Genomic DNA, 27,562 nt, shown 5'->3' with positions numbered 1-27,562 from the left:
TACTTTTAATGTTTTATTTTTTCCAGGTGACAGGTTCTGTGGTACAGGCAACATCTGGGTCAAGTACAACAGCGGTGAGCTAAACAGCTAATCACCTTATTGCAAGGACAGTAGAAAGAAGTGCTAGTCAAGAGTAGATAGGACAGGATGACAGAGAGCAGGAGACTTTAAAGAGTCTAACAGGCACTGAGGTTGCTAGTGTATAAGGCCGACTGAAGACCCATCCAAACAGGAACCATATTAAGTGGCCTTCAATCTAAACAAAGGTGTTGTAAACAGAGGCTTTTAGTTTCATTTCAAAAGAAAAAAATCAAGTTCTGAGAACTGAATGAAAATGTTTAAGTTCAGAATATTGTTAAAATGCTACTTTATTCTCTACTGACTGAATAGTAAAAAAAAAAGAAAAAAGGAAAAAGACAATACACATGTAAGTGCTATGCAACACTCACTCAGACGTAGGAGGCCCGGTTCAAAGAACTCTTGGATATGTTTCCATTCCATTTACAAAAAGGGCATTGACGTGCAAAAAATAATGAATTTGGCACAGTGTTTAATGAGAGTACAAAAATAATATTAATTTTATGTTATAATCATGTTTGGCCTGGCCTTCTTCACTGTAGCACAACAGGTGCTAGTGACAGGCTTAACTGGATGGTGATGAACTTGCATAGACGATTGAAGCTGTTTAGAGTATTGTGGCTACATTTCCCATTTAAACAGCCTTGTCTTTGGAGTGGGTAGTGGTGAAGGGAGAGGCTCAACCAGTTTGTAGTTGAGAAATAGGTGGGAAGGAAAGACTAAACTTGCATTACAGTATGTTTTTGAAAGACCCGTGCAGCTAGTTTGTTAAACTGCAATTGGTCTTTTGATGTTCCGCTTCATTCCATATTTATTTGAGAAAAGAATCAAGCTTTCTCTGGATATTTTCAAATGAGTCCATTCCCATGTAGTCTGCCTGTCCTTGCTCCCATTTCTGCTTCCGTTCTTCTGAGGACATGTGGGGCATGGCCGCTTGTGCATGTGAAGAGTAGATTCCCTCCTGAACAGAAAAGAAAAAAGATGCACAATAGTAAAACAAAGAGCAGGAAAAACAGCCAGTGAAGGAAATGTGACAGGAGACATGGACCGTTTAGAAAACGATCATTGCCATTTGAAGCAATGATCCTAACGCAGCATTAACACACTGATGCTACTCCAAACTATTTACCACCAGCAAACACAGAGCCATGGCAAAAAGCTCTGATGGAATTCAACTAAGAGCAGCAATAGTGGTAAACAAGGCGCTGACAAACTGTTATTAAGCCATTACAATGAAATCCTCTAATCCATACCTGTCCAGTCTCAAAAAAGACCACGTCACTGAACTGGAACTTTATAAGACGAATAGGAAGACAATTAGACAAGGTACATCATCAAGACTCAAAACACAAAAAACACTTAAGTGACAAGAGAGTAGATGTGCCTACAAGGAAACAGCACAATTCCTCGCATCTTACCCACGTTCACACTGCGAGCAACAAGTCACAGAAAGTCCATTAATTTCCTATGGAGCTGAGGCACCAGGGAAACTCTGTGGACTGTCAACAAGGTTGTTGACAGCATCGACTGTCAACACCCAATCAGATTTCCGCGCTTCCTTGTTTCCCTACCAGTGAGATTTAGTTTCATAAGATTTCAACAATAGTTATGCTTTCGGGGGCGTCCTGGTGGCTCAGTGGCCAAAGGCACATACCATGTAAACGAGACGTCCTGGGTTAAAGGGTTAGCTACTAGTTGAATGTTATGTTTTATGGTGAATGGAACTTCTTTAAAAATGACAAAGTTTAGGCCTACTGCCTGATATTAGCGTTGTGATGCAACTTTGCAAAATGCAACTGCTGGCTTCTCATTCACTGTAATGGATTAGCTTTACCGACTGAATAAGTCTCCACAGTTCTATGCCATTTGGAATTGAATGGGAGCAAAAAATACACGATTTGACTGTTCAAAACTTTGTAGCTGCACCAGACTACATGGATGCAATCGGAGCCTCTCACACCGCCCACAATCCGTCAGAATAGGGCGACCAATCAATAAAGTTGCTCGCATATTGAATGCAGGGTTACAGGTCAGAGAAAACAAATGTGTTGTTTATTCACCTCCACACATCCAGAGTGGAAAGGCTGGTCTCCGTAGTGCTCCTGCAGCATGGGCACCACAGTGCTGGAGTACAGGGTCCACCAGTCCAGGAGGAAAGTGGGATGTGTGGCTGCCTCCTGCACATCTCCTCTGATCTGTTTGGCTTTGGGGTCAAATGTGTAGCTCCATGGCTTGGTCTTCCCCAGGAAATGGACCACCTTGGCATTGCTACCATATCTGAAAAGAGTAATAAAGTGAATGCAGGTTAGAATTTAAACAAGTAAACTGGTTTTGGATGCTTTATCAGGATGACTTTTTGAATTGGTATTAGTCTCCTATTTGGTATGTACTGCTCCAACAAATTCTATATTATTATTCATGTGATTTCTTGGGAGGCAACACATACTGAGCCTAGTGTTAGACTGATATATCAGGGTAATAGGTAAGCTGGGTCACCCTGCTTCAGTGTTTCAGGGGCGTTTCCACCCTGACAACTATCAAATTATGTGGGAAAGAATGGTCAAATTTAAAGAAATTGAATATTGGCACACAATATTGGTAATCAGCCTTCAAAACACATAACTGAGAACCAAAACGGAGACTAAATCTGTATAGGGAGAAGTGTGAATAGGCCCTCTGCTCAAGATGGCTTTCATTCTGTAATGGGCTAATGATATCAAAACAACTTTGAATACAATCAAGGATTTACATTGCCATCAGGCCATCGCCAATTCCACTGCCATCATGCTGAGAATTAGCCAGCCAAGCCCTACAGATATGCGTTTCTTAGTAATGGCATTCTGCATGTGTACACAAATCAACCAAATGTCTCTGTCTGGCACTCTGGGGTGTGTTGTGTATTGCAGAACTGTGAGCTGGCAAATAGCAACAAGTAAATACATGCATGTCATCTGTCATCTAGTTTGATATGGTGCCAAGGAAATTCCATTAACTGATTTTAATCCTCAAACACAAGAGCTTGTCAATGATAGGTCTGTAGGGGTGTGGAGGTAGAGAGAGAGAAGGGAGGGGGGGGGGGGGGGAGGGGGGGGCTAAGGCTGAGTGCACAATAACCAGTCCCGGTGGAAAGCATAAAGGTCTTTAAATAAACTGCTCTATTTTGGGGTTTGGTATCAGCTGTTGGGATCCCAGGGTGGATATGCAACCCAAAGCTGAGGCCTGGTGGGGGACACTCCAGCAGAGTGCCGCTCCAGCTACTGGGATCTCACTGCTCACCTCACCGGTAACCTGATGTCATGTCACGGCATGACTAGACTTTCATGTGACTGCGGATCCGCTTACACCTTGGCTTTGCATCCCATACCTAAGATTTCAGCTATACTGACGGAATCACAAGTGCTATAGTAATAAGTCTCTGAAGTGTACAATAAAGCATAATAGATAGTAAAAAACAGACCAAATTAAAGGGCGTTAACATGTTGAGAGAAGCTTCTTTTAGGAATATTTTATAGATGTGCTTACTGCTTGAATGCTGGAAGGTAAGTGTAGATGGCTATGCTGCTGAGGTTGTAGATGAAGGGGAGGTGTTTCGATATGTCAGCTGTTGCCCAGTTACTGAAGAAGCCATTCAAAACCCCTTGGTCTCCCCCTGCAAAAGAAAAAAAAAAAATCAGTATGCATTACTAAGTTAGTTCAAAACTGTTTCCACACTTAGTATATTAACACCAGACTTTTATCAAGAATAATCTTTACAAATTTTCTGTTTGATTTTTTTTTTTTTAAGTCAGATCTTATGTGGTAAATGTACACCACTGTACTAAATGTACAGTGGCATAACCATCTTCCCGTAGTCTGATTTGTCCCCCCCCCCCCCAAACCACAACCAGCGTTTATGCAGGAAGAGATCTACAATCATGATCCACATAAGAGATAGCACACCTGACTTAATGTGTTCAAAGTCTAGATCGGTTAAATCAGACATATGGGCTGAAATGAAGCTTGTAGTTTTATAAGATCACATCTAGCAGTAGTGAGAAACCAGATGTATGCATGAAAACACACTAAACTCACAAAATGTTTTGACAGGTTTAGTTTATGGGTGGATAGCTTTACTGAAAGAGGAAAAGCTGAGTGAGAGTGGCAGTCAACTGATCTCTACACCTGTGACTGCCAGATTAATTAGTCTTTCCGCTGACACTGGTCTACATTAGTCAGCAATCTGATGAGATCAGCCCAGACAAGCCATTACAACAATGTTCTCACACATTCTGAACAGAGAACCGGATCTGCTTACTTTACAAAAGGCTATGCTCATTTGAAATGCAAGTATCTCACTACAAGGCACTGGCTGCTCTTAACAGTAAGTTCCGCTCTCTGCAAAGTGCACACGGTAGGCAAGGGATCACCAGAGACATTTCTAACTTACACTATACGAGGTCATGCACGTAAGGCAGCAGAAGTTTATAGTGATGACAGTGACAGTACAGAGGGTGAAGGAGACACGATGTACAGAACGCGTCTAGCCTGTTTGCATTTGTGCGGAGACCCTTGCGTTCCACTGGTGGTGCGTCGTCAAAGATCGTGTGTGTTGTAGCAAGCCCCAGGAGTATAAATAGCAAGTCTGGGCTATCGTGGCTAATCCACCACAGCGGTGAGGATTCACTCAGCTGATATTTGACAAAGACAGATTGCCTGCTGCTTGCACACTGGACTCTAACATGCACAGCCCAAATCCAAAATCTGCTCAGCAACGCTATGAACTTTTCAGAAGGATGCAGTATCATAGCCTGTTAGTAAATGATGATGTACATTTGATTCCTCTATTGTGTAGCCTACTCTCGTCTTCCACACTTTGGTTTCACCCCATCAGTCAATACAGCTAAATTGCAATTCCACACTTGCACATGGTCTGGGTGTGGCAGTTTGATGGTTGCACATCAAAAGCAAGACTTTGACATTGATCTTATCTGTCAGTACTCCACAACTAATATAATAATGAACCATCTAAGGACTAACTGCTGCCTCCTTCAGGTCACTCCCATACAAAACACACACACACTTCAGTTAATCAGATCTGAATCGAGCCTTGTTAAAAACGAATGTCTTCTTTCAATGGACATCTCCATTGTAACGTCATGTAAATCAGGAATTAATCAACTTAATCCAATCCGTCTTAAACCAGAACACAGATTTTTGAAGCCAGGCAAAGTGACAAGTTAATTTAATGACCATGCTGAATTATTTCATCTAGTAGCCATATAGAAAGTCATATGACACTGGCACAAGAGATGATTAGATCTTGGCCTTTAACTTTCACATGTACATCTTACAAAGCACAGGACTGTACAGTCTGTGAAACCACAGCCTGCTGCAGTTTAAAATAACGCCCATAACTGCTGTTTGTCTGAACCCAGAAACTCCCCTGAGGCTTTCAAACTTAATATGGGACCGAGCATCTTCATTTTGAGGGGATGAGCATAGCTCAGCAAGAATGTGCATCTAACCGTGCCAGTTTGTTTTGGCAGCAGACAACACTGGAGCCTCAGACCCGGAGATACAGCCTCTGGGTCCACACACACAAATAATTCTCTTTCTTTCAACAATTTTATTGATATTGTCCGTGGTCTGCAGAGAGAAAGCTAGGTGTACATTAGTTAGCACACGTACATCATGTATTCCTCATGGTAGAGCAGAACAGAAATGCTAAAAGGTCAAAGGGACTTCAACTCATACCCTAGTGCACATGAAAAGACCATCCCTGGCTATAAATAAGACGGCTTTACCCATTAGCATACCACCAGGCAATCAATGTGTCATTCAAACATACAGTAATTCTGGGGGGATACAGAAGCTGGCATCACATTAAAATACTGGATGTAAAAATATATCTCAAAATCACCAATTAGATGCATTTTCATTGACAAAGAGTATTCTTTACTGGAAAAACTAAAAGACAGTACTGTCTTTTGTCTGTGCTCCAGCTATTGTGATGGCAGACACACCAAATTGTTGCCAACAGCCACTTGTGGCAGCCAGAATGAGTTTGCACTTCAAAGCATGAGCCACTATTAAGCGGACTAATTGGTTTTTCCGCTGAACTTTCCATGGTGGAATCTCTTTTACCATATCCGAAAGGAGGACAGCTCTATTGTAATTTCCTGTTAAAGGGCTCACTGCCACTAACAAGAAGCAGCCCCAGCTTTTGGGGGCCCTAAGTAAGATTTTTTTGTTTTTAACCCAACAGTTGTTTTCTTTGTTTACTGCAACATTGCTTGAGGTTGCAGCACCCTGACAGAGACTATGATTTAGATGAAAGTACAGAGGTGAAAATAGTTGAGGGGATACAAGAGGGCAATTTTTAGGAGCTTCAGTGCAGCTTAAAATAAAATGGGAAGTTTACAGAGATCGGATATAAAGAATCACAAATTTTACATGAACTGGTTTTCTCCAGCACCTCAATCTGGAGCCTACAATTGGTTACATATGGCACTTTCTCTCTTTCAGAGAGTGGTCCCACTGTTAACGTACAGTTTGAAGGAAGCAAGACAATGACAGACAGCTAATAGAGATAAGACTGTGAATCCTATCAATAAATGCACCGTATAATGTACTGTCAAAATACATGCCAATCATTCACAAAAGATCAAATCTCAATTTCAAATTCTGGCTTGTTTTACCTTTGCCATTAGCTGAAAGCTGCTAGCTGAATGCTAGTCAAATGTAACATTGTACAACAGTGTACCTAGTTATTCCAAAAGTTATGTGAAGCTCAACTCGAGTGACGTAACTGTATACTTTAGGGTGTCCAAGTGTTTAAAAGGATATGGAGAAAGCTTTCCATGAATGAGCTTTTTGTCATGGTAAAATGTTTACCAGACACCTTAGGAACATTTGAAAAAAATGGTAGTGGTTGATTGGAGTGTTAGGATTCCAGCTGTTTTACGCAATGCTAAAAAAAACAAAAACAAAGCAGCTGTCAGGTGGAGCACGTACGTTCAGCAAAACCACAGCACCCCACCCAAGTACGCACTACCGATTCTCCCAGCAGCCACTTTGAGTAGAGTTGTTCTGTACAAGTGAATAAGGAGCCAAAAAGAAGACCACAATTCACTTGTGTCTCAGGGGGAAGAGTTGTTTAATGTCAACCAGTAGCCTGTGCAAAACGAGGCCTCTCAAATTTAACCTCCACCCCACCCCGGAGCCCCTGAGAATAACTCAGTAGGGCTGGATGGTCTGACAGGAGAGCCTTGTGTCCGGGCACTGAGCTCGATAAAGGCCTTACTTAGGAGGGAGGATAAACAAGCATGGTTTTAAATCATTTTACCAAGAACTCAAAGGTCATGGTCAAACTCTACATGTTTGAATATGACTGAAAAGGACTGCTAGCATCCAAACTCAACCAAATGGTAAACACCACAAGTATTTGCAAAGCTAGACATATTAAATCCTCATTCTTGTCGCAGTGAGCTGTGAAAATTGTATTTTGATACAACCTAAACTTGCAGTTGACATAGGATTTTCATACAATAGCAATGGTAAGGTACAGTTTGTAATGGGTACATAGAGTTGAGTGAAGCATCAATAACAGGCACTGACAGAATATGAGAAAAATCTGTGAAATATATCTCTCTTGGCTTACCATCAAAGCTGCCGTGTTCTGTGCAAAACTGAAGAAGTTTGCCATAAGTCTCCAAAGAAGGACGAAAAACAAACACACCGGAGTTGAAGCAGTCAGGCCAGCCAGGGTCCGGAGCAGCTGACAATTCTTCTCTGTCAAACAGCTCATCTATATTTGAAACCACCTAGGATGCAGACACCAACAAATACAAAACAAACACACAGACACACACACACCCCCACAGTGATCAATATGCATTATGTAACTGGTGAAGGTACAGTGCAACAAAAAGGTACAGCGTCTTGAGTATTTTCTTGTAGCATGCTCAGTCAAACTAAGAGAAATAACTGTAAACCCATCCCATCTTCTCACCAGTGTGTCTGCGTCCATGAAGACACATTTGGAGTAATGTGTGAGGGTCCAGCAGTGGAGTTTGGTGAAGGTGACGCCCAAGTCAGGCCTCTTCATCATAGCCAGGTGAGCCGTGTCACCGCTGTCCAGCACATCCACCACCCTCACCTCGTCATAGATCCTCTTCAGCACAGACCTGATGGTTCACAACACTCAGGAATGAACAGCCATGAATAGTCTTATTTGGAAACAAGACGGGAATGCCATTGGGTGTGATTCAGAAGTGTTGTGCTGCTGTTGGGAGGTAAGGTTTCTTACTGGCAGGGATCGGACACATGGGGACCAATGAGTGCCACCAGCTTCCTGGATGTATTGTGGTTGCGCAGGGACTTGCCCAAAACCATGGCTCCCCTAGCATAGTTGTCGTTGGTAGCCAATGTCACAAAAGCCTGGTCTATGGAGGAAAGAAACACATTGATGATTTAGTTTAGAAACATATTACACTGTTGGATACTCTTTCTCTGTTATATATCTCATCAATTTGCGATGATTCAGTGTGTTCCGTTTTTATTTTGTGATTAAGTGTTGCAATTTACTTTTTGGCGTACAAAACTCCCTCAACCTGCCTCGCGTACAAAACTCCCCCAACCTGCCTCGCCTACTTCCACTTCATTTAATGATTCAGGCATTTCACAAAATGCCTTTCAACAATTCCCATAGAATGTGCCTCAACTTGTTGCATTAAGTACGTGTAGATGGAGAGAACAATAGCAATAGCGATAGTGATAACATAGAACCAGATAGTTTTTAGATAGTTGAATAATTTTCTGCTATTAAACTCCATTGTAGCTGCTGGAAATATCTTGAGTCTACATTTGGCCAGTTATCTGCAGGAATAAGAAAAGTACAAAATGTACCAAAAAACAACACCAATAGGTGTTTTTTTTTATACAGTGTTTATGTGTTTAGGGTGAGTCTTTCCTTTAATAAGCTGTCAGAAATAAGAGAAAACATCTGACAATGGGGTGAGAATTTTTCCATAAGTGGCAACATCTCAAGGCAGATCACACCAAGATATTGTCATTTCAAATTTTTTTAAGAAGACAAATTTCTTAAGTGATATAATCTGACTCGACTGTAAGACTTTTCACTTGTTTTAAGAAAAATTTGATTCTAGTACCCAGTAAAAGCTGAAATGTCTTGTTGAGATGTTTTTTTTTTATTTATTTGCAGTGTGGTGCCTACTCTGTACCACCACCTCTCATGCCAGAGAGGAAAATCTATCAGTTACCTGCCAAGTCTTGTCTCAGAACAATGACTTGCTTGTGAGAAGACATATAAATCGAGATGATGAAGTCAGCATGGCAGCTGGGGAGGTTCTGTGACCACAGCCTATGGGCCAATATTAATCCCATTTGGGTTGTATAATACCCCCCTTAGTACTGTACTATCAATATCAGCAGCACACAGCACATTTCCAAGCAGCTAGATAATTATCCCTACAAACCAAGCCATTAGTAAGTAAGCAAGGACTAAAGCTTTACAAGGTGGTGATATACTTGGCAGTTTCTTGGTGCAGTGTAAATGGGCAATGCTCCCAGCTACTGCAAAGAAAGCAAGACACGGGGTGAAAGTTCTATTAAAATGTTTACGGGCATCAAGTTCCTACATGATTCAAGCAATAATGCTGGGCCAACTCCCGGGGCACTGTTGCCCATCAGAGCTGCCAGGAAAAGTTGTCCTGTGTCTTGGTGTCTCGTTGTCTTTACACTCAACACCCCACCCTCTTTTCTCTCTCACGCCCCCATTTCAATTGGCTGCTAGAAACAACGCTGTAATATTCATGCATGTATCATCAGATACATGGTGAATGAAGCTGGAAACAGAGGGTTATTATTTCAGTCACAGCCCAGGCTCAGTGAATTCACAGTTCGTTCTAATTGCATAACCAGGCTGTACACGCCCCCTTCCACCTCAGCTATGAGGAGGATTTCTCACTGGTCCTAACAACTTACACCACAGTAAAAGTGGAAATGAAGTAGTGGGGAATCATGACATAGACCTGTGGCTCACAGGAACAGGGTCCAGGAACACCAGGGGTTTCAAAGGGTCCCCAACAAAATGAGGGGTAACTTCATCTCAGTGTTATTTCATTCATTATAGGTTAGCACCAGGAGAGAATGTAAGACTGACTTCTGATCTGCCCAGCTACAGCATAGACCAACCAAAATCTTCTTAGATGGGGGTTCATAGGACAATATCTTATCACCTGGGTGGTCTCTGGACTAATACTGATCTATTTGCTTTCCCTTAATATGAAAAAGATTGGAAACTCGGTAGTCAAATGACAAACAAGTTACACAATCTCTCATCTCTCTTGTCTGGCTGTTAGATATAGTGATCATGTTGCTGACATGGCTGGCTGCTCCATGTTGTCGCCATTAGCCTCAGCACTTGCAATGGTGTAAGCTCGTGGACTGTTTTGCTTCGTGTACAAAAAGGCATTTGGGAAGTGTCAGAGACAGCTAAACACAAGACAGAGGAATGGTTACAGATTACAGCCAGTCCTGCACAGAAATCTCTGCTCTCTCAAGGAGGCTGCTGCAGTAGCCTACCAATATTAGGCTACTAAACCCAGAAATTGACAGGGATTTAGAACAGGACACCGACTCACAGATATGCACTACAGGTTGTACCATTTCATATTACAGCTGGCTACCGATAAATAAATAATGACACATTGTTATTTTTCCATGCTTACGTCCTGCTCTTTAAAACAACGCACAAACAGTCTTTGTAACGGTATATTGTAACTAGCTTACTCCAACTTCTGCTACAGTCACTTGGAAACTGTCAAAGCGCATAGTAGGCTACACAGAATGAATCAACAGTTTTGCGCATGCAGATAGCTACACTGAATATCTGACCGCTACTCTCTCGTCAAAACGTCTACAAACTATCAAGCATAACTTCGTAATGTTACATACCAGCCATGACTGAAGAGTAAGTCGAAGCTACTTTGTAGCCTGGACTTAAAGACACAGCAGCTTTGCGTGGAGAAAGGACTGACTAAATATATGGAGGTGGATTTATACCAGCATGACAGTAGCTAGACCCAGCGTCATGTGACGCTCTCTACACACCCACCTAGCTACTACTAACATGAGACACCGCCCCCCTGCAGTTCAGGAGGTTCAACTCACAGTTACACAAGGAATTTGTATACAATATAAATGTACAGAGGCGAGGTATCTATTTGTCATCTATTTGTTATTTGTGAAAAAACAGACGCCGTATCTGTTTTGCTACTTGTTCTCGTTTTGGGAAGCTCCCTGCCACTCTGCAAGGCTACTGAGTCACAGCAAGGAAATATTGTTTGATGCATCTTGAGTCAGACATTATTTTACATGTCCAAGACCTCATTCTGCAGTCTTGACCTTTCAAACAACTGTCGTGCAGCTCCCCTGGCTGGTGTCAGCTTTGCTCAAGACAAGGTGGAGAGATGATGCTGTAATGAGGTGCTGAGAACATGATGTTCCTTGTTGAACATTTGCTGTTTTGTCGCCATCTAGTGGAAGAGAGACCGTACAACAAGACAGTTAGACAGTTACAGGGCAGACAAATCAGCGGTGGAGGTCACTGGTCCTCAGATTACACATTAGTAGTCTCAGGAGACTCCTTGAGTTAAATCTCAGCATAAGTGGTGTTGTGGTACTTCAGGAGATGAGTAGCCTGTAGCCTACTACACTGTACCCTATGTATATTTAAATGGCATTAAGGGTAATAGGTGAGTGTACTTTAAATGCACAGAAAAAGAAGTGGGTATATTGCATACGGCATACAGCATATATTCCATACCCTAGACTACACTACTGATTCTCAATAAAATGTGAAAACTGGTTGAAAAGCTATGACAAAATACCAAGAAAAATGGCACTTGTCTCCAACAATACTAAATATTTATAAAAGTATTACATATTACAAAAGTGCATTTATCATAATGTTACTCAGTCATCCAAATTTGCCTCTACTTTCTGCTTTTCAAATTTATGCCAGTGCAGTGAGATTCAACGCTGATCTTTGGCCCCTTTATTTTCTGCAGTCGGGCACATGCTTGGCAGAGTGGAGGCGCTGCCAAGGAGCCAGTACTGTATGGTTGTCACGTACTGTGCTGCCGGACTAAAATCCTCAAGGATAGACCCCCCCCCCCACACACACACACACACACACACACACACCCCACCACCACTACTGGACCAGTGCCAGTGCACAAGAGGGATCACCAAGTCTCAAAGGGGCCGATACAGTGAATCCATGGCTCTTTTTGTTCCTCCTGTTCTTTTATGATTCAAAAGCATTGTCTTGGCAAGTGCCGAGCCACCAAAATGTCCAAGCTAATATTCTGAAAGGTTGGCAGGAATAAAATGTAATGGCTCACTGTGTTTTGTTGTGCTAAGGGGAATTTTCTAAGCCATAAAATTGCTACAAAATAACTATTTAAATGAGTTCTAGTAATTTTGTTGCAATAAATGCAGTTGACAGGTCTGTCTGGCCTGTTAGTGATATGGGCTGTAAAGTTTCAACATTATTTTATTCACCATACATCATTGTTTTCATCATATTTTTACATACAAATGACAAATTCTTAGTCCATCAAATGCTATATTATCATATACACACATAAAAAATTGATTCAGCGTGTGGGGATGGATCATTGATTTTATTGTTTGCACTCATCTTGACATTCTGTCAAGCACAGTGAGAAAACATGGCGGGTGGTGCCCGTATCCATGGATACGGGCTAGAGATGGCTGAGAGGTTGCGGGGTGAAGGGGGTTGGGGGTTGGTAGAGAGGAGTTGAGTTGGCAGGGGTCCTGGCAGTTCCGCTCTCTTAATAGAGGTTCTTCTGCACGTAGGCGGCAATGTACTTGACGGCCAGCATGGTCTCCTCGCATGTGGGCTTGATCTGAGACTCGGGCAGCAGGAAGCCATAACGACCGGTGTCACGCAACTCGAAGGTGAAGGAATACTTCACTCCCAGGTCGTAGGCCCAGTCGTCGGAGCCTCCGGCAGCAGGGTCTGAGGGGAGAGGTGGGGAAGAGCGTAATTAAGAATAGATATAGTAATAACTGGGCTTTGAAACAAATACTGGTTCTTGTCTTTGTTATCTAATGTGGTTTATGATAAGTCATGACCCTTTGTAGCCTCTAGAGGCCATATGTATAGAGCTTTGTGCATTGTGAACACATTATAATACATACTATTAGGAGTGGAAAATAGACTCTCAAGCTTCCTCTCTATGCCCTATCTCCACTATGGAGACCAATTTGGCTGCAACATCAATTGCACTTACAGATGGTCGCAGCACCAGGTCCACTGGTGTAGCGGGTGCCATACAGACTACGCAGAGCAGCAGAAGCTCCCTCAGCCACCTTCATCTGCAACACAGAGAAGAAACAGTCAGCTTAGTTGAAGCAGAAACACTGTACAGGAGCAAACATAACAGTGCAAGCACACTGAAGTGCATGTTGTGCCAAAAAACTGTAATTACAAACAGTAAGTAGTAAGAATGCTGAATATGTGATTAGTCCTGCAGCATCCAGCATCCATTACACTGGTCAAAACAAAAATTTTTTTTTACTGATATTATAATAGTGAAAAGCAGCAGTGTGTGTGTCTACAGGAAATGAAACCCCCAGAATAATGCACAAGCAGGAAACTATATTTCTGGACAAAAAGATCAGGTATGACGGATTCCCGGAGTTCTTTTGTTCTGTAAAGTGCTGGAAGAGCAGGAAAATTGCAAGTGAGTAATAGAGAGGCAGAGATGTGTGATCCAGGGGTGTGAGTGTTAACCACAGCACTAGGACACCCCAGTGAGATGTAAAAGAGCTGCTTGCTTCCTATGAGAATGAGCCACATGAGCCGGAGTCAGGGAGTAAATGATTTGCAGCAGCTAAGTATAGACTTAAGATAAGAATGATAATGGGACTGGGTGAAGTCACTGTGCAAGGGTTAAGTTTTGGAAATAATTTTAGAGAAAGGGACATGAGTGACTATGTGTTCTAAGATCTTTTCTTTTTTGACAATTGTGATATGTTGATATTCTCTGAATGGAGACGCTCAACCTCCTGGAACCACTAAAAATACATTTTTCATGCTATTTTTAAGTTAAAGATAGTATTTGAATTTGATTTCAAGCATGTTGAAATGAATCCTAATTATGAATCCCATTATAATTATGAATCCCAATATAATTATGAATCCCATTATGTAGGCATCCATGGATGCCTACATAATATGATTGAAGAATTTTCTCCTATAGCAAATTAGACATATTTGGTGTAAGTGATTTTCTAATCTGTTGTCAATACAATAAACATGGTGACACTACTATCATTCTGACAAAAAGCCTTAAATGTGCTGCCCAATATAACATATCTCAGATGCAATTAATATATCGTCACTGTGTTTAAAATCTCTATCTCTATGCTCTAAGATGCATCTGTTAACCCATTCATTGCACCAATTCATCTGTATAATGTACAATAAGTCATTTGTGGCAAGTGATGGTGACTGACCAGCTCGCTGTGGTCAGCAGCCAGATCAAAGGTGTAGGAGTAGGGGAAGAGCAGCAGCTGGGAGTAGGAGTGGATGGTGAGGTAGGCCTTGATGACGGACTTGTTCCTGCGGATGAAGTCGGCAACATTCTTGACCTCAATCTCAGACTCGGACTTGTGCCCACAGAAGGTGTCGCTGCAGGGGTTGCTGGAGGCTCCGACGGCTATAGTAAAATCACATTGAGGAGAGTTGTAAAGCTTTTAGGGAAACGGACAGAAGTAAATAATGGTGACAGCAGGTTAGTCCTCAGTTGGCTGCAATAATAAAACCTTTTCTAGATACATGAGTTGAATTTCTTACTTTCGAAATGAGTTATGGCTACGCTTAAGACATGAGCAATCTTTGTCCATGTTCCACTTACTGCACCAGCCAGCGTTGAAGTTCCTGTTGGGGTCAGCTCCGATGCAGCTGGATCCAGACTTCCTGGAGCGAGTTTTCCTCCACATCCTGTTCTAAAGTCCCCAAAATGCACAAAACGCACACTCAAGTACACAGTTAACGAATCAACAAATTCTGTAAGATTACCAGTACAGCATGGTCTCCATTAGGTTATGCTATAGATTTAGAAGTGAATATGTAACATACACTCTTGTGGGTGTAATCATAGCCATCGACGTTGAAGACGGGCAGAACGAAGACATCCATCTGGTCGAGCAGGCTGCTCATCTGAGAATCGCTGCCATAGGTGGACAGAGCCTGAGGGAGATCAGAAGAGGTTTAGGTTCTATAATTCACAGAAACCTCTTTCCTAATACTAGCCGTGCCCATCAGGGTTTCCTCCTTACCTCCTTGACAAACCACTGGCAGAAGGCAGGAGAGATCCACTCTCTGGCGTGGATGCCACAGTCCAGGAAGATGGCAGGCTTGGTGGAGCTAGACTTCTTACCGAGCTGTGGTTGTTAAAGGGAAACATTAGAAGGATTGTAGTCATGATATGTTTGATAAATGGAATCATACAATATAAACATGCCCATCATTCTACACTGTATAATATGATGGACCAATATTCATATTATTTTGATTTCAAATAAATGAAGGCATACCTTGAGGACGGTCATGGGGCGTCCCTCGTAGGTGTTTCCAATCACTTGCTTGCTGATCAGTTGAGGATTGGAGGAGGAAATGGAGGAGATCCAGGCCTGGACCTGAAATCAAAAGAACAGAGCGAATGAGATCACGGAGTGAGATCAGGGGAGAGGGAGTAAAAGACCAATGGGGATAGAAATTATGAATGGGATGATCTTTTTTGCCTCTTACTTTGTCCCAAGAGTTGTACTTGGTGTAGCTGTGAGCCCTGGGGGAAGGCCTATTGTCAGCCTCGGCATCAACAGAGGCCTGCACATCCTCAATCAGGACCCTGGAGATGAGAATCTATTTATTTGCTCTGTCTTTGAATCTGAGAAAACCCTGGCACAATATTCTCTTTCACACAAGCAATTCTGTATTTACCTCTCAGCAATTGATAATTGAGCAATTGAGTTCTTCAGCAATGATAATAAAACTATGATATTCTCAAATTTGGAAAAGGGGTTAATTAAACAAGCATCCAAACATCAACAATACAAATTAGGGTTGGAGATGCATCAGTGAGGAAGTGTAAATGTGTACTGGGACCTACTCGTGCTCCATGTCGTTCTGCTGCAGCATGGTGAACACCATATCAATGTAGGCAGCAGGCACACGGATGTCCACATCAATGTCGATGGTCACCAGCTCAGCGCTCTCGGGGCTCCAGAAGTCGACCTGCAGATGGCGCCACAGACAAACACTTGAACACGTTGAGACGTTCAGAGATGAAGTCAGACAGCACTGAGTTTTTCAACCACTCATTTGGCAAATTGTGGGGAGTTGAATTCTTATTGTGAAGTGAATATGATATGTCCAAATGCTACAGGTGTTTAATTTGAACATTCAGAAAAGAAGAAATAGTATGTAGAAATGATTTGACCATCTGAACAAGTATTGAATGGATGATCAGAATGACCTGAGAAAGTAGGTCCAATTTAGCCTATATCACCTTTAGCAAACCAATTTAACCCCTGCAGTGAGTGAGAATAGCACACTTAGGTGGGGGTGTGTGTGAAGGCGGACCGGTACCTCCATGCTGTTAGCCAGTTCCTTAATGAGGGTCACATGCTCGTCAACCACAGGCTTCAGACGGAAGACTTTCTCTCTGTTCAAACGAAAGAGAGTAAAAATACAATAGCCATCGTTTTGTTGTCCACATTTTTGAGCACTCATTCATTATAGTACACAGTATAAGAATTTATTTAGAGAGAGACAACACATGCAGTAACTGGAAGTTGCACAAGTACTATTTCACCACAGAGGTTGTGATGATGTAGGAGCATGAATGGTTCATTCTGTTACTCAGGGACACAAGGGAATCAACATGATTGGATAATGGAACATGTAGCGATCAGTTATTCTATGACTGTGTCCATCAATATCAGCTATATATGCCTCCAGAGTTGTGGCATATAAAAAACATTTGGAGAGATTTATGAATCTGTACTTTTAGTCTCTGTAGCTGCAGATGTGATATTCAAGTTACCTTTTATATGTGTAGTCTAACAATAATCTATATGTAAGAATATATAGCCCTATGGAAGTTTTATTTTGTTTTTACTCGTATCAAAAACTCTTAACTATAATTGGTACAGATCTAATTGATCTAATAGATCTAATAGATCTAGGTTTTTCTTAGTGAGGCCTCCCAGCAGTCGCAGGGTTGCTGGGTCAATCCCCTATTTAATGTAGCCTACACCATCTTCTTCTAAAAACAAATGTTGAAAATACACCTGGTCCATATGACAACCTCTTGGTTTAATGTAATTCTATCATTCTGTCTTTCTGCCCATTAAAATGTTTCTAAATACAAATACAAATTTTGATACTTTGATACTTTGAATTGCTGGGAAGGTAATGACATCATCTGAAAGAAAAATTGTTTTGTTGCTCCAACAAATATTAGAAAGTTACCCCTCGAAGCGAGTGACGTCAGCCAGGGCAAATGCCACCAATCCGAAAAGCAGAAGGACCTTCATGTTGCCAGTGAGGCTGAGCTCACCTCTGGACTGCACTTATAACCCCGACCCTCCACCTGTCCACCAATCCCCATCTGAGATGCAGCAATGTCATGTTTCCTCCCTAGAAGGGCCTGTACTATGCACCTGTTATTTTTAGGTGTTATGTGGAGATACAGGGCCGAAAAGATGCATAATCAATGATTAACAGACACTAGAGGTTGTGCATGATGGGTGAAACCTGGAGCCATGGTCACTTGATTTTGATTCCTCATAGTATGATTATTGAGAAGTTTCTATCAACTGCAATGAACTGTTATTCCTGACACTGTTTTGTTTCAGTGATTCAGGACTGATAGCACATTTTCATGACTAACCAGGATGATTTGCAATAAATGAGGTAATTTACAAATATACAACTTGGGATTTTTTTTTTCCATTTTATTCATATTTTCATATATTCACAAACTGTACACTTACAGAATAGAAAAAATATCTATCAACATGTTTAAATACCACAAAGACAACCACCACAGATATTGACAATAATCACCCTACCTGGAGTGTTTGTGTTGCACTCTTTTATCTATACAGTATGTCACTCCCAGACTTTGCAACATCGCTGACTACTGCATTTCAATCTTATTATGCAAACACTTATTATACATTATCACAAGGAGCACAGAATTTGACAGAATTTGAATACCATATATAGCATACAGGCACCTCTTATCATAGTCATATGGGTTATTTGCTGATATAATTTACATCACACATTTGCTAGACACTTTGAATTGTTCCATGTTTACAGTTGTTGGCAGAGCATAAGAGGGTATATACTGTAGCTAGATTGTGATTTTCTTGAGTTTTAGCTTTGGTAATTTGTTGAGCTTTCAACTGGTGAATTAAACACACAGAATAGTTACCACTGGACATGAATATTACTGCACTGTATTCTTAAGGTACAATGAAATGGCAAAATCCTGCAGCACTTGCATATGTATATAATGCGATTAGCTCTCAGTAATGATGTATAGCCTTTTCTTGCAGGGCACTACTCTATTGTTTTAACAGATATAGTTAACTCCTGGAAAAACATTTTTGTTGTTTTTTTTATTTAGTGAAGGATGTGTTCACTGTTCATTTCACAGGCCTAGAGAGAAACATCTGCCAGTGTGAGTGCGACAGACAGTGACGTGTGATGTTTTACAAATAATTATTCTGCTAATCAGCATTGTGCAAGGTAGTGAATGTCTCTTGGACTAACTCATAGTAGGATATGAATACAACATCCAACATTACAGCCATGTCTGCATGGTTCAGTGCTTGGTAATACAGTTGGGGTTCTAAAAGCATGGAATGTCTCCATCCCAAGCCCTTTTACCACAGAACAAAAAGAGCAGGGAAAGTGAATTTGTACTCTGCATCCTTCCTCACTTAACGTCAGAGGAGGCCTTGCTTTTGGCCGTGAGGCTCAGTGCCTCGGAGGCGCGGTAGGAGAGGGCGCTCATCTTGGAGCTGATGCTAGGGTGAGCTCCAGTAGCGCCGCCTGGCGAGCAGCGCAACAGACGTAGGAGGTTTTTGCGAAAGTTGTGCCCCACAAAGCCGTAGAGAATGGGGTTAACACAGCTGTTGAAGTAGGCGATGCAGATGGTGAAGGGCATGGCAGTGTCAATGATGTCCAGGATGGCACAGTTCTCCAGCACTGCCAGCTGGGTCAGCACCTGCATGAAGTGGAACACCTGATGGGGCACCCAGCACAGGAAGAAGGCCAGGACAGCTGCCGCTAGCATGCGCAGCACCTCGTCATCCCGGGAACGGGAGCTCTTCTGGATGTGCCTCGCGCCCAGCAGCGCCCGTCCGATAAGGCAGTAACAGGTGATGATGATGAGGAAGGGCACCAGGAAGCCCAGCAGGCTCTTCATCAGGCTGATGGCCAGCAGGAGGTGTTTCAGCCTCATGGTGTTTCCATCCTTTGTGTGCAGAATGCCGCACACTGTGGTGTTAGAGTTTGTTATGTTGTGGACATCCCTGGTCAATGCTGTGGGCACGCTGAGCAGGAAAGCAAACAGCCAGATCAGAACGCAGGTGATACGCGCGTACACCACAGTGCGGAACCTGCGTGATCGCACCGGGTGGACAATGGCCAGGTAACGGTCGATGCTGAGCGCTGTGAGGAAGAAGATGCTAGTGTAGAGGTTAAAAATGACCAATCCTGCACTGGCCTTGCACAGGAATCCTCCAAAGGGCCAGTGGTAGCCTGTGGCAGTGAAGGTGGCCCACATGGGCAGGGTGATGAGGAAGGTGAGGTCAGAAACAGCGAGATTGAGCACAAAAATGTTGGCAACTGTCTTGAGCTTCATGTAGCGATAGATGACAGCCACCACCATGCTGTTGCCCACGATGCCAATGACAAAGTTACAGCCGTAGACAACGGGTACCATGGTGAAGATGAATTCATGGCTTCCAGACATGCCGCACTTCAGATCGATCCCTTCTGTCGCTCCTGCCGTTATATTCTGCATTTTCCCTTTTTAGTGCCAGATCCTGGGACTTTAAAACAGGGGGCCCTGTCGGCAGGGTGCGTCTGTGGTGTCTGATACAGGCCTTGGGCGAGGGCCTCAGCGAGTCCTATAAAAGAAACACAACAAAAATGTCACAGACAGTCTAGGGGAAGAGTCATCATTACCATTGGCACGGCCCATAAACGCTAATCCACACGAGCGCCCATGAAAGTGCTCACCCTACACCAGCTCATTAAAGACCTGCACATTAAAACCATCCTGACGCTTTATGTTATTTCTGTAAAATAAGAGGCCATCAAAAACAGATGTTGTATGTTATTCAATATTCCAAAAATGCCCTTTGAAACATCATTATACAGACAGTCTGCATTCTGCCTTCTCCTTTAAAACGTCTCTTTGCTAATGAATGGCAACAGTAAAACTGTACAGTGTTTATCAAATGGTCCGTCCATCTGGGTGGACTGTCAGTACCCGGAAGGAGAACATTTATGCTGTGTGTTACGACCTGTGTTAATGAAGACTGCATGGCAAAGTGCGTGCTTGGATAACAACGCTATTAAACACTGAGGTACTAGGGAGCGGGAGCAGAGAGAGAGCTTAGGCTCCAGTCACTGTAAAAGACATGTCACGTTTCCAGCCCTTGGTGTGCTGAGATACCCAGCATGGGAACTTCTAATCAGCACACACCTAAACAAACAGGACAGCAGGGATTCAGCACTGTGGAAACTTTGCTCTGTGAGAAAATCAAACCTGCGTGCCGCGGAAAATTTGCCTCAGGCTAGTTTTTGCTTCATTTGTAAGACCAGAATGTGAAATGGGAATAAAAACTATTCTCCTTTTACTTGAGGATCTTTATGTTTAATAGAACAGCTTAATGGTGTCATTAGTGTTGCTGATGTAGTAATATTAGCACAAGCCTGATGTATACTATTACTATAGCTGCAAAGATTGTTTCTGTTACTAATTACATTAAATGACAACATGACAGTGGTTACAGTAAAACCAAACAATGGAAAAGATGCTGGGGCTTGAATTTGTGGTTTGAAATTGAATAAACACATGGATAGTAAAATCACAATTTTATGGGCAGTTTTTACAATATGAAATATGGACTATTATATACAACCCATTACTTGCAACTAAAATAGAAATGCCATTTCTTCAGATCACTAAACTAGGCAGGCTTCTTGCCACAAGATGGCATTCTAGCTTCAAACATTTTACCCTCTTTCCATATTACAGCGGATACAATACAGTGATATCATTACGGAAACCTTGATGTGATAAATTTTGTCGTATGTCAACCAGTCCTGATATTTGTCAAACATATAAAACAACTGCTTATACAATAAATCCAGTTGCTGCTGCTGTTGCAGCTGCTGTGTCCTGTGTGCAACTGCTAACTACTCACTGAAAGCACTGTTAAAAAACTTTCACTCTCCACACTCTGACCGCCCTCTGGTTGGCATTAAGACTGTCTGAGCTCCTCCGGTAGAACTATTTTATCTCTCAGTCAAAGATCTCCCAATTTTCCACCAGGTTTCGGTAGATACATTCTTCAAAAATGCCTTCTTCTCTAAAGCAACAACCATATCGGTTGCAGATGTGGGGATTGTCGAGAATGGAAGATGTCTGGATGCCAAGGGCAACAGAATAATGAAATATCTCTGAGAGCTTCCTCCACAGACCTGCTGCAGTGGGCTAAAGCACCAACACAGATGTCATTGCTTAGATTTACATGTGTTTTCTTTTGTTAATGATTATAACAGTGGGTGGCTGTAAGTTTAAGCTCTAAGGTGGAGAGCGGCAAAACACATATCAGTTTTCCAATTTAAGGATTTAAAACAATTTAAGAAAAATTCTTAATACTTATTTCTGATGGCCATAAATGGAAATATTGGAGAAAATCTACACCACATGCCTTCTTCCATTATTGAAAAGGGTGGCATTTCAACTCAGTATTTTTCCATGAGGGAGACGCACTAAGCGAGGGGGAATGTGAGCAGGGGAGTGAATTTAAACAGGGCTGATCATGTGGCTTAAAGTTATTGCTGCCCATATAGCAGCTATCCTATGTAAGTGAGCTCCATAATAAAGGTCAGGTAGCACAGGCAGAAGGTAACTCGGAGGCAGGTGATTTAGTGTAGCTGTGGCTGGGAATGGGATGGCACATTACTGAATGATAGCCATAAAGCCTGGGTGACCACAGACAGGAAGGTAAACAACTACTTCACAGGGTCCATGAACAAGCCGCATCCTCTTGGACAAGATAAAGCACCAGGAGGCCATGCGCTGTTGACAGATATAATGCTGCTTACAGAGAATGCTGGATGATAAAATCAGGATTAGGAGACATTTTAGGTACATTTTAGCGTCATAGAGTGACGACTGGCTCTTGACCGACACATTCCAATAAATATCCTATTACAGGATATTTAAATGCAGCCTCTTCCTGGGATCATGGGAATTTCTTAACAAGCTAAAACCAAGAGAGTCACGCAAAAGTCACAGTCAGGGTGAGGGGGGCTGGAGTGAGCGTGGTTCAAAAACATGGTTCCCATCAACAGAGCTATCTGAGGCTGCCCTTGGCCTGAGCACCAGGCTGCTCTGACATGAGCACCACCATCTGGCTGCTCATAGAGAGAGCCACTAAAATGTCTGGTTGATGGAGTTAATGATTTATATCAGCCCATTATGAAGTCAGTTTCATCTTACTGGGAACACACTACCTCAGCAGAATCCTTGTGCACACTATTAAACAATGATCATCCTCATTTAGGTCCCCCCCCCCCATACAGTCAACAGAAAGTATTGCGACAACAGAATTGCTTCCCATAGTTGTAAACTCAACTTTTTTTGTTGCTTGCATCTTCAAACATGTTACAGGAATAACATTTTATCCCCTCAACCACCACCAACAACACCTCCACCCCCTAGACTCTTGAAGAAAATCTACCAGTCCCAAAACTGATAATTAGTGCATTTCTGTGGGCATCAGCTTAATTCTACACTACCATTCTTTTGTATATTGTGGAGTAATAAAATGGCTTTTAGCTGGTGCACCAAGCACAAACTTGCCCTCCTACAACTCACTTCCTCCAGCGTCTCAACTTACAGGGGGTGACTTCAGCAGAGGAGTTCCTCCAAATTAGTTTCCTCATTGAATTCCTCAGGAAAAATTTGCCAAGCGCAACCTCACTGCTGAAGAAACCCTGTAGAGCATGAGGAATGGTGGTGCCATGCAATGAAGTTGAGTGTCATTTTTTAAAAGCATACATGGAATCAATAGACTGTACATTCACCATGTCTTTTGTCCCGAAATACACACAATTATATATAGAAAGTGAAGGACGTGACTGAGTGTGTGTGTGGGAGAGGGAGACAGAGAGACTGTCCCTGAGCTAAATGAGGACTTGACTTTTGGTTGCAGGAGCTAATGGAAATATTGGCTTGAGAAACCATGTCTGCATATTTCTGTTTACAAAACTGCGCTTTCATGTGACTTGTCCCAATTAAACAGGACAAACCTCTGGCCGTATGTTGCTCCCATCATTTCCTGTATTGCATATTGTGAAATATGCCACAGGCACTTTCACTGCAATAACATTGAGATCATAAACCCTTTTGTTTCCTACTGTTTTCTATCATGTTTTTTTTTTTTATTCCACTTGTGGGACTATGTTAAATATTGCATTCAAAGACCTTTGTCACCAATGTGAAAACACTAGGTGGACAAATAAGGAGCTATGAAAGTGAAACCTTGTTTTGGTAGCTTGATATTAAGCAGTCTCTAAACAGCGGCCACCTAGGAGGGAAGCCATGCCTTCAGCAGTGTCTCCCTGTGTTCAACAGTTTCTTTCCTCTCTTCCTCTTTGTGTGCATTCTTCAAAATCCCTCCATTGCTCCATTTCTCTCTCTATTTATACCTGTCTCTCTCATTCACAATTTTTGAAATAATTTTAACCTTCCTAGCTATAACTCCCCTCACTTTGTTTCCTCATCCTATCCTCCCATCCTTGTTATCTTTATCTTACCCTTCATCACTCTCTCCCCTTCTTCTCTCCAATTATCCTTCCCTTCTCTGGTATTCTACAGCCAGTCTGTTTTTTTTTTTTTTTTTTTTTTTTTAACCATCTGCCCTTTTCCCTCTCTGTCTTGGGGATTGAATCCTTCATAAGTGAGGATTATCAGAGAACACACAGCTAATGTTTATCAGGAAGAGGACCCTATTCTCTATGGAGATATGAGACCTGCCGACTTTAGCATAGACTACATCCCTCTTGGTATATGGTTCACATACTGGATTTTCCCATCCTTACTCGCACAGCTGGATGTATTTTTTTTTAAAAGCCACACTGTCTGCCCACACACAGGACTTTCACATGAACAACTTAAACAAACAGTACCAACAGGTGGCACAGAACCAGCAACTGAAACAAAACTTCCAACATGCTGTTTTCTTCTTTACAGTCATTATCTAGACATGAGGGGTTTCCAAGGTTAAGTCAGGGAGTTTCAACCAACTGACTTATGAGATCAATATTTAAAGAACACATAAAATCCTCAAGAATGAGACACATTTTTTGTCAAGCGTAATGAATTAACATTATCTTATACAACAAGAGAACTTATCACAGAAAGTCTAATTGAAACACTTGGTAAAGGATCATTAAAAATATGTAAAACATCTACCTGAGAATGAGGTAATGTGAGCTCTTACCTGTGGTGCTGAACCAGGAGGCTGTTGATGCTTTCAGAGCAGGAGAGAGAGAGGCAGGGAGAGACAGAGAGAGAGGGAGAGGGAGAGAGAGAGAGAGAGAGAGAGAGAGAGAGAGAGAGAGAGAGAGAGAGAGAGACCACCTCAGTGTGCCAGTGACTGCCTCTGATTTAACTTAACTGGAAGAGCGAGACGAGCAGGAATACCGCCTGACACACAAACACATTCGCTCACTCACTCACTCACACACACACACACACACACACACACACACACACACACACACGCACTGCAATGATGAATGAATAATATCGGAGCCAATCAGCTACGTATTGTCCTGGCCCATCTCTCTCCGGTGTTAGCCCAACACTACACACACACACGCGAGCTTGCACACATACACACACACAAACAAACACACACACAGTCTTACACAATAATACCTCTCCTCCGCCTCCTCCCTCTCCTCCTCTTCTTTTCCTCCTCTTCTTCTCCCTTACACCCCCTGACCCCCTCTCTCTTCCCTCTCTCTCTCTCTATATCTCTACTCTTATTTGCTCAATTTCTCTGTTATATAAAGTTTATTAAGTCCTTTTTCCGCCATATTTTGACAAGTAGAGCTGCTGAGTGCTGCAAAACTAGGCTTGTTACACAATCCTTTGTGTGTATTCAATTCAGCATTACAGTTTAATTAACCAGATAAGCACGCATGCACACACACGCACACACACACACATGCTCACACTTGCACATTAACATAGACAAAACCCTGGTACCCTTACTTCACATATCTCAAACCACTCGCCCTGTCCACCCCTCTCTCTTTTCTGTCTCTCTCCCTTCACTAGCGATCTCATCTCTCATCCCATGACAATTCCCTGTCCCTTGTTCTCCTCTCCACAGCATGAAAGGAATGGCTGGGCTCTGATTGTGATTGGACCTGTCCACACACTGTATTAATAGCTGCCACAGGCTTGGCCTTGGCTTGGATCAGGGTGTATAAGGGGCCAGGAGAGGGGACATTGGTGGGGTGGAGCCAGGGAGTTGGGTTACTGCTGTTCCTCCGGCCCTGCTGGGCTTCCTAAGAACATTTCACTTTTCCATTGTGATTCAGCTGTCACTCATTTGTCAATCCTTTTTAAGAGGAGGGTGTATTGTTGTTCAAGTGTGTGTGTGTGTGTGTGTGTGTATGTGTGTCATGGTGACTGTGCTGACAACTCCTCATGGTCAAGCCGGACCTGTCGTGCCTATTCAAGTGTGATTGAGACACTTGCTTAATGTGTTTGGCAAAACTGAATGATTTCATGTGTAGTATTTGGGCAAAATAATTTGGAACATTAGTGGCCTAAAATTAAAGAATTTGAACAGTGCAAACTTCAGGTTGTGTAATCCAGCTGTAATAAGAGGGCACTTCTATTATTAGCAAGTGCAAACATCCATCCGACACAGCTTGGTTCTAAAGACATTTGTCTCTCACTACTCTTTTCTTTGTCAAGGTCTTGACAGGTGCCGATGAGTGGGTCACATCCTCACCTCCCCGCTGCAGTCCAATGCCACTATCGCAGCTGTCTCGGAGATGGATAATGATGGATGGGGCAGCGTGGCTGTCATCCCCTAAATCCCCTCAGTTTCAGTGTCTGCAGTGTTCGCAGTGAAAAAAACCCATCGCCTGGGCTCTGACACCCAAAGACAAACGAGGAAAGAAAGGAAAAACAAACACTTTGGGGTAAGCGGAGGTCCTGTTTGGTGGCTTTTGCTCAGTCAGGTGTGACCCGGTCGTTTAGGATGATCACATTTAGCAAGCCTTCCTCTCTGGCTGACAGAGAGGAAGGGTCACACAGGGTCGTCGGCCAACAGGTACAAAGCTTTAGAGTCCCAATACTTGCTCTAGTCCATGAAAGTATATGACATGCACCAGAACCCCATTCAATACCTGTCATCTTTCAGCAAGGGCAGGTTGCAGAGAGGAGGAGAGTATCTGCCGTTACCTCTGAAACACAGCAACAGAGTCATTTACACCTCTAGGGGATTGTGATCAGCCTCCATTATGTCTTCAATTACTGTGAATGATAAGGATCATCCATTAGGAGAGTGTTATCTTTTTGGTGAGTTGTGTATCCTGTCACTGCAATGAGCATCTGTATGGTATCAAATAGTCGGCATTGGTCTTGGTCTCTCTGCAACAGGAATTCAATCAACAATCTATATCTAACCCAGGAGAGCTCTCAGGAAGTGAAGAGAGGGTAATATGTATCGAGCTCTGAATCTCCAACTGTATTTTCCACAAAACAAATATTTCACAGTAGGGACAGGATGTTGTTGCAACACACCGTACTATGACATTGATTTACACTCTTCAAGAACAAGCAGAAACAGATGGTGATGATTTAAATGAAGATTTAGTGAGAGAACATTAGCTGGGAAATTTGATTTCCTGTGGGACTACCTTTTTAGATATCATAACCAAATTAATGGGTGGTGTTTATTTCAGGTTGTGGTTGGTATGGTCAAAAAATAAAGTTCCATGTCCTTGAGTGAACTCTAAAAAGTACTCTTTGGAGGCTCGTAAAAAGTGGAAACGTCCCAAGATTAATCCTAAATTCATGTTTTGCAACATTTTGGAATC

At 42.4% G+C, this 27,562-nt stretch overlaps 3 protein-coding genes across 4 annotated transcripts; all 3 read right to left on the bottom strand.

Annotated features, from left to right (window-relative positions):
• gyg1b (glycogenin 1b) lies at positions 1 to 11,098 on the bottom strand. The gene is made up of 7 exons (XM_071922394.2): positions 11,035 to 11,098; positions 8,366 to 8,501; positions 8,069 to 8,243; positions 7,718 to 7,880; positions 3,601 to 3,727; positions 2,139 to 2,355; positions 1 to 1,039 (listed from the first exon to the last, which is right to left on the bottom strand). Exons 1-7 carry the CDS (start codon positions 11,039 to 11,041, stop codon positions 890 to 892), a joined length of 975 nt encoding a protein of 324 aa, XP_071778495.1. The 5' UTR covers positions 11,042 to 11,098; the 3' UTR covers positions 1 to 889.
• A 1,840-nt stretch (positions 11,099 to 12,938) lies between these two features.
• On the bottom strand, positions 12,939 to 17,715 carry cpb1 (carboxypeptidase B1 (tissue)). 2 transcript variants are annotated; one of them, XM_071922391.2, is made up of 11 exons: positions 17,651 to 17,715; positions 16,766 to 16,841; positions 16,287 to 16,411; positions 15,926 to 16,025; positions 15,712 to 15,813; positions 15,454 to 15,558; positions 15,254 to 15,364; positions 15,030 to 15,120; positions 14,629 to 14,831; positions 13,401 to 13,485; positions 12,939 to 13,126 (listed from the first exon to the last, which is right to left on the bottom strand). In XM_071922391.2, exons 1-11 carry the CDS (start codon positions 17,713 to 17,715, stop codon positions 12,939 to 12,941), a joined length of 1,251 nt encoding a protein of 416 aa, XP_071778492.1. The 2 variants fall into 2 exon arrangements, with proteins under 2 accessions (XP_071778492.1, XP_071778494.1); XM_071922393.2 differs by lacking the exons at positions 16,766 to 16,841; positions 17,651 to 17,715 and having other exon boundaries at positions 16,283 to 16,362.
• Positions 17,716 to 18,138: 423 nt separating this feature from the next.
• On the bottom strand, positions 18,139 to 25,052 carry agtr1b (angiotensin II receptor, type 1b). Its single transcript, XM_071922390.2, has 2 exons — positions 24,940 to 25,052; positions 18,139 to 20,325 (listed from the first exon to the last, which is right to left on the bottom strand). Exon 2 carries the CDS (start codon positions 20,217 to 20,219, stop codon positions 19,128 to 19,130), a length of 1,092 nt encoding a protein of 363 aa, XP_071778491.1. The 5' UTR covers positions 20,220 to 20,325; positions 24,940 to 25,052; the 3' UTR covers positions 18,139 to 19,127.
• Positions 25,053 to 27,562: the final 2,510 nt, after the last annotated feature.

Source organism: Centroberyx gerrardi, chromosome 22 (genome assembly GCF_048128805.1).
Source record: "Centroberyx gerrardi isolate f3 chromosome 22, fCenGer3.hap1.cur.20231027, whole genome shotgun sequence".
Lineage (NCBI taxonomy): Eukaryota > Metazoa > Chordata > Actinopteri > Beryciformes > Berycidae > Centroberyx > Centroberyx gerrardi.
Note: the sequence above shows the minus strand (reverse complement) of the source record. Positions and strands in the feature narration are given on the sequence as shown.

Bases quoted from the DNA above. Each gene is read 5' to 3' on its own strand.
- gyg1b (XM_071922394.2), bottom strand. The intron at 8,244-8,365 runs GTAAGAAACCTT...GTGAACCATCAG, and splicing joins CATGTGTCCGATCCCTGCCA to GTCTGTGCTGAAGAGGATCT. The intron at 1,040-2,138 runs GTGAATAAACAA...TTTTCTGTTCAG, and splicing joins TCCACTCTGGATGTGTGGAG to GAGGGAATCTACTCTTCACA.
- cpb1 (XM_071922391.2), bottom strand. From the start codon at position 17,715: ATGAAGGTCCTTCTGCTTTTCGGATTGGTGGCATTTGCCCTGGCTGAC. The intron at 16,026-16,286 runs GTAGGTCCCAGT...TCTCATCTCCAG, and splicing joins CAGAACGACATGGAGCACGA to GGTCCTGATTGAGGATGTGC. The intron at 13,127-13,400 runs GTAAGTGCAATT...CTCTCCCCTCAG, and splicing joins ACCTGGTGCTGCGACCATCT to ACCCTGCTGCCGGAGGCTCC.
- agtr1b (XM_071922390.2), bottom strand. From the start codon at position 20,219: ATGCAGAATATAACGGCAGGAGCGACAGAAGGGATCGATCTGAAGTGC.